The 6435-nt window shown below is 38.8% G+C and overlaps 1 protein-coding gene and 1 pseudogene across 1 annotated transcript in view; one reads left to right on the forward strand and one right to left on the reverse strand.

The window, feature by feature from the left end:
• Positions 1-1471: 1471 nt before the first annotated feature.
• On the reverse strand, positions 1472-1896 carry LOC105990792 (annotated as a pseudogene).
• Position 1897: 1 nt separating this feature from the next.
• The window catches only part of Svep1 (sushi, von Willebrand factor type A, EGF and pentraxin domain containing 1), a 165084-nt gene continuing 160546 nt past the window's right edge, over positions 1898-6435 (forward strand). Inside the window, exon 1 of the mRNA XM_013023225.1 lies at positions 1898-1925. Within this exon, the coding sequence (XP_012878679.1) occupies positions 1898-1925 (28 nt within the window). The remainder of the gene's footprint in view (positions 1926-6435) is intronic.

The following is a 6435-nucleotide window of genomic DNA, read 5'->3' on the forward strand; positions in this document are numbered from 1 at the left end:
AGCTCAAGGCTAGTGCTCTACCACTTGAGCCACAGTGCCACTTCTGGTTTTCTGGGTGGTTTATTAAGAGTCTCATCGACTTTCATGCATGGGCTGGCTTTGAACCACAATCTTCATATCTCATCCTCCTGAGTAGCTAGAATTACAGCCATGAGCCACTGGTGCCCGGAAAGGGTTGTATTATTTTATATGGGAAACAACATGATAAATCATTTATATGCATATATATTCAGCATTTTATGCATATGTGGGTACAGGAAAACAATATCTGAAATCTAAACTTTTAGAAGAATGAAATGTGCATATTATAAAGGCACTTTTTTTTCTTCCAGAATACTCCTATTCTGCTCAGTGGAAAAGAAAGATATTAATTAGCAGATATGAAGCTCTTCCATCTCAGCAGGAGACAGAAATGTGTTTAATAATGTGTTTAGAGGATCAGGATTCTTTTTTATAGCCCTCTCCTATCTGAGATAGGATAAATAGATTACAATGAGAAGAGAGTAAGTAAGCAGAACAAATTAGATAGCACCCTAACTTTAATGGACAGAATGAATTCAGATATGGGTAGTTGGGTTGAGGATGTAGCTCAGAGGTGGAGTATTTTCTTAGCACAGAAAAATTCTGTATTCAGTTCTTTAGGATGACAGAAAAAATGTTTGGAGTAGTTGACAACTTGATTTATTATTTAAAATCTGAACTGAGAAATTGAGTGGCACAGTAGCTGCACGGTCTGGTGCAGGAATGCCCATTGGATGGCTAGGGTGAAGATGAGATAATCCTTAAGACAAGGGTAAAGTGTGATCCTGTTTTTAATTAAAATCGTGATTGATTAATTAATTAAAATCATTTGTTTTTGTTCATAAAAACTTCATTGAGACACTAGCTATTAGGGTTTTTGACACTCATAAATTTTGTGCTCAAAGCTTATAACAAGAGAAAAACATAGAAAAGAGGACACAAAGTAAAGTTGTTGGTTACAACTTATGCAGATGCATTGGTCTAACACATTTTAAAAGCAGACAGACAGGGCTGGGAAGGTGGCTCAGTGGTAGAGTGCTTGCCTTGCATGTATGAAGCCCTGGTTTCGATTCCTCAGCACCACATAAGCAGAAAAGCTGGAAGTGGCACTGTGGCTCAAGTGGTAGAGTGCTAGCCTTGAGCTGAAGAGCTGAGGGACAGTGCCCAGGCCCAGAGTTCAGGCCACAAGACCAACAAAAAGAGGAAGAAGTAAGAGGAGGAGGAGGAAGAAGAAAGGAAAAAAAAACAGAGAAAAAGGGATAAGAAAAAGAATCTGAAATGTCAAACAAATTCAAAATAGTAATACTGATGATGGTGATGGTGATGATAATGGAGGTACCATCTAGACATAGGTAAATTCGGATGAGTATGTTTTTTTCAGGTTTTTACAGTTTATTAATCCCTTCATATAGAATTTATCATCACACAGGCCCCTGTCACTGCAGGATCTTTAGTCCTTTGGCTTCTTGCCAGCTCCAGCATTGGCCTTCGCAGTCCCTCTGACGTTCTTCATTCTGCTTTTGCATTCCTTTCGCTGTTTCCTCAAAGTCTTTTTCTTTTCATACAGGCCGTGTCTTGCAAGTCTGTATTTGGGCTCATTTTCTTTGCATAATCCAAAGAATGATTCTTTGCATAATTCAAAGAATCATAAATCATGCCAAAGCCAGTTGTTTTGCCCCCACCAAAATGGGTTCTAAATCCAAATACAAAGATGACATCGGGTGTGGTCTTGTACACTTTGGCAAGATTTTCCTGAATTTCTGTCTTAGGTACTGTTTCCTTTCCAGGATGAAGGACATCAGTGACCGTCTGCTTCCTCTGAAGTAGTCAGTTGGTCATGAACTTCCTGGTCCAGATAGTTAATGTGTCATTCATGATGGCGGCAGACCTGCAGACAGGCTCAGGTGAGTATGTTCAATGACTGAATATATTGAAGGAATAAAGACTAATTAGAGGCTGTTGCCATTGTGAAGCGACACTATTATCAAATCTTTGTTTACAGCAAATATGTAACTTATGAACTTTGAAATGTAAAAAAAAAAAAAAAGCAAATCCTGGAAGTACTAATTGTCAAAACTGGGTAAACCAGATTGCAACATTTTTCATCACACACAAATGGAATAGATTACATTGAATACAAAATATACAAAATTAGCAAATGTATATTATAAAATTGATTTATAAGATATGAGAGTTATATCCTACCACCAAATATGCTTATTTTTTCTGAGTAAAATGGCACATTTTAGTGTGTTATGTTTGAGGGCATGAGAAATTCCAATAAGATAGAAGATGTGGAGAGTCTTCTTTTTAGTTTCAGTATCATTATCTTAAGAACAAAATAAAAACAGGTTAACAAAACACATAAAAATAAACCAAATCAACATTTCAGTACTTTCTAGGCCAAAAGGAAAATAAAACTAATTATAGATTGTTTAAAAATTATAATGCTACACATAAGATAAACTAAAACTCTACTAAGCAAGAAGGCTATACTTGTAAAAGCTCTCTTTAATAGAATAGAGTAAGTGAAAAATAAATGAACAAAAGACTCAACTTAAAGGAATACAAAATAAACTATCCAGTAAAAAGTATAAACTAGTGTACAGAAAAGAGTTTAAGTATCAGTTCTCTAAAATGCATAGCAAGTTAGAATAAAATGTTCATATATGTAATTAAGAATACAAGAAAACCTGTGTGGACTGCATGGGGCTCTGCAAAAGAGAACTAAAAGATTAATAGTAGCAGGTGGTTTGGTGAAGAAGGCCAGAATTCAAATTATCACTGTTCAGCAGTGTGTTTACCATTTCTAATTCCCTCTGGAATACTCAGAATTAATTTGGCATAGCTTGAAAGTAGGCTTTGGTACCGAAGAGACAGTGGCAGAGACAGAGACAGAGAGTGAGAGCCCCAAAGGGGCAGTTAAGTTCTAGCATGGAGAGTGAGAATGACAGAGAGGAAGACAGCCCTCTTTTTTGTTCCTTTGTCTTTGTGTTTCCTCACTTCCCACTTCAGACAGTTCTCATGACAGCAGCAAGGACAAGGAGATAGTGCCAGATAGCAAGTCTCTCCCCTGCCCCTCCTCATTACTTCCTCTGAAGTTTGTCAAAAAACCTCAATTCTATTCAGTGGAAATGAGAGACCATGTGATTTCAAGCTGTTCATCAGAGATTTAAATGCAAGAAGTGGTGAAAATATTCACAGACACTGCTGGACAACCTAGGTTAAACACCTGTATTGCTAGACACATTCGAATATTTCCTGGGTGGAAAGGGAACACAAGACATCATTTATCTGTTCATATATATGGTTACCTTCTATTGGTTTTATTTTTCCTATAAAATGGGATAATCATTTAAGAATAAGTAGGGCATTTGGCATGATGATGAGCATCTTAAACCTTTTTTATCTACAGCTAGTATAATCAAATTCACAACATTGTTCTTAATTGTTTCCAGTGTCTCAACATCAGAGCTTTTCCATCATGGATTCCCTGGATAGTTCTATTTAGAAAAAGCATTGAGTGGCCTGTATGGGGGATAATACCTCTGTTAGATTTACAGCAGAAAGATATCTGAATATTTTCCACCTGTCATCGGATTATTCTAGTCCACTAAGTCTACAGGAGCCATACTCCCCCATCCCCAAATAATATGTACCTGGCCAAGATAACTACTGGAATTCTACTACCATATTTTCATATTTTAGACAGATGGGAAAAGATGAAAGGAAGAGACAATTGATTATAAAAAAAAAACAGCCGTTCTATATTAAAGTGGTTTTCTGGAAGCTGCCACAAGAATCTGGTTCCATTCCATATTAAGCTGCAGAAGAGGCTGGAAAACATAGTCTTGACCCTAAGAAAGTTTATGCCTACTGGAAACTCGGGACTCTAAAAGGAAAAACTAGATGTATGTGTGTGGCAGCTGGGGGAAGGGAGGAAGGTAAGAAGATCCCTGCCGTAGTGAGCACTTGACCAAAGTTGGGACAGTGATGACAGTTGTCCCCATAATCACAGTGCTGGGTTAAGGGATGGACAGATGACCCATACCTGCTCTACAGTAGGCCTCCTCTGGATAGTTAGGGTTGGGTTTTGTTAGTGTGTGTGTGTGTGTGTGTGTGTGTGTGTGTGTGTGTACTGGGAATTGAACTCAAGGTCTCATGTTTTTACTCAGATTTCTTGCTCATGGCTGGTGCTCTACCACTTGAGCCACACCTCTATCTTCTGTTAATTTTATGAGGAAGGATCTTCCTGAAGAAGAGACTAAGAGAAAACAATGAGAAGCACAAGTGCAAGATATTGGAAGACCTAAGTTATTCTGATGTGCATTTTTCTCAGTCACTAAGTGGCTGCGTTTCAGGCATGTGCTACTCTGATTTCTTCTTCTAAGGCTTTGAGAAACTGCTCACTACCCTTCCTTTCTGTAGTTACTTTGAATAAAAAACAACTTTTTTTAAATTTTATTTTATTTGTGAACATACTGTACAGAGGGGTTACAATTACATGGGCAGGATAATGCGTACATTTCTTACCAAGCATTTCAGCCTCCTCCTTCACATCCCTTCCCAGCCTCCCCCCCAATCCCAATCCTTCTCCTCCCGCCCCCCAAGGACAAGTTGGATGTTCTTGCACGTGCATAGCACTGTCAGTCTGCCTTATGCATTAAAATCCTGAAATGACAGGTCTTAGTGATGTGTTTTAAATGATATGGAGTAGACAAAATTTAGACAAATTTTCCAAAATTTCAGCTCAAATGAGAGCTTTTCTCACTTTGGGGATGATCTAGATCTTTCTTACTTCTAGCTGTCTTTTTTTTTTATATCTTGCAATCATCCTATCATTTTTGTAATTAACTTGAAGTTCTGTGTTTTCTTCTGATATACTCTGAATTTCTAGGGGACTGGAATGGAGTCTCATTTACTTTTTAATCCCCAGTATCTAACATGCTAACACAGCATTGGTAGTCAATAATATTGTTTGAAAATGAAGAATTTGGAGAGCATTCATGATGAAAGGTATTAATAACAACAACTGATATTTACCAAATATGTGCTGTTTCATAGTCTTCTCCTAAGAGCTTTCCTTTTTATGATTTAATCCTTATGTTAGTCCACGTTATCATACCATGTTTTCAAATGAGAGAACTCATACAACTAGCTAGTAAATAGCAGGTCTGAGATTTCACCTGAAGCAAACCCAAGGCTAGAGCTGAAGATGTCTGTCATGAAAGTATTTGTTAAATATAAATGGAGTTAAATATTCCACAGAGAGACTAAGAAACTTTGAGGGCCCTGAGTTCCATCATGACATACACACTGAAATGGAGCCAAGTATTGGAGTTGACTCTGTGTAAGTGGTTTATATAACACCTTCACAGGACTCCTGTCTCCTAGCTGGTAGCTACCATCTCTTGCAATGTGGGTCTTCTGTACACATGCACCCCTTTAGGGCTGGAAAAATGACCCCATATAGCAGCTTGTGTTTCTAAGTAGAGCTAACACCAGGTGGATCTTACCTGTTGAAATGGATTAAAGGATGGGGATTTAAGACAGACTTCACATCCTTGGCCTCACCTTGTCCAAGGTCAAGTCTAAGCTCTCTTACAGAGTAAATGACAAATTTCTTGTGCAATTCTGTATTATGCACACACACACATATACACACATAGAGACATGATCTAGATAAGATATAGATGATATAAGTGAAGGTACACATAGATGATCGATGTCTTGTTCTTGTGTGAATATCTGGTTGATGCCTATGTTACTTGTTATCATATAAATGTTCTCAAGGACCAGATCCATGATTGGATTTTGTTCCTCTTCATGTTCTTGCTGCCTAGCATAACTCATGAATCCGGCTCATATTGAGGACTCAACAATTTTGCTCGTGGGGGAAAGAATGACCAAATCAATGACTAGATCAATGCATGAATGAATGACCCCGCTTGCCCAATCCTCCCTCTGGAAGGCATAGGGGTATGACTGCAGCCTACAGGGGAGTCAGGGATCTCTGCATGCACACTCGCACTTTCGTGCAGAAATCCCTGCAGGGAAAAAATCCACACATATCTATTTGGTGGGGTTGGGGGAAGCACTGAAGGGCAGGAAAAAAATCACACTAGATGAGTAACCAGTTTTCAAAGGATGCTTTCAACACCACCCCCTCCAGTCTGTGTGTGTGTGTGTGTGTGTGTGTGTGTGTGTGTGTTCTTCTACAAAGTGTTTCCAATTACTGTGGCACTCTTGGTATCTGGATCCATCTCCAGTGAATTCCTCTGCAAGTTCTGCCAGACACATGGGATGAATCAGGGCTCGGCGCTGGTGTGCTCGCTGAGCGGTTGTTGACAGACGCGGGGCTCTGGAGTCAAGGAATCTCCCAGTCTTTGGCTGGATCTTGAGAGAAGGAGCAGG

The sequence above is a fragment of the Dipodomys ordii genome, unplaced genomic scaffold, assembly GCF_000151885.1.
Source record: "Dipodomys ordii isolate 6190 unplaced genomic scaffold, Dord_2.0 Scaffold67, whole genome shotgun sequence".
Classification (NCBI taxonomy): domain Eukaryota; kingdom Metazoa; phylum Chordata; class Mammalia; order Rodentia; family Heteromyidae; genus Dipodomys; species Dipodomys ordii.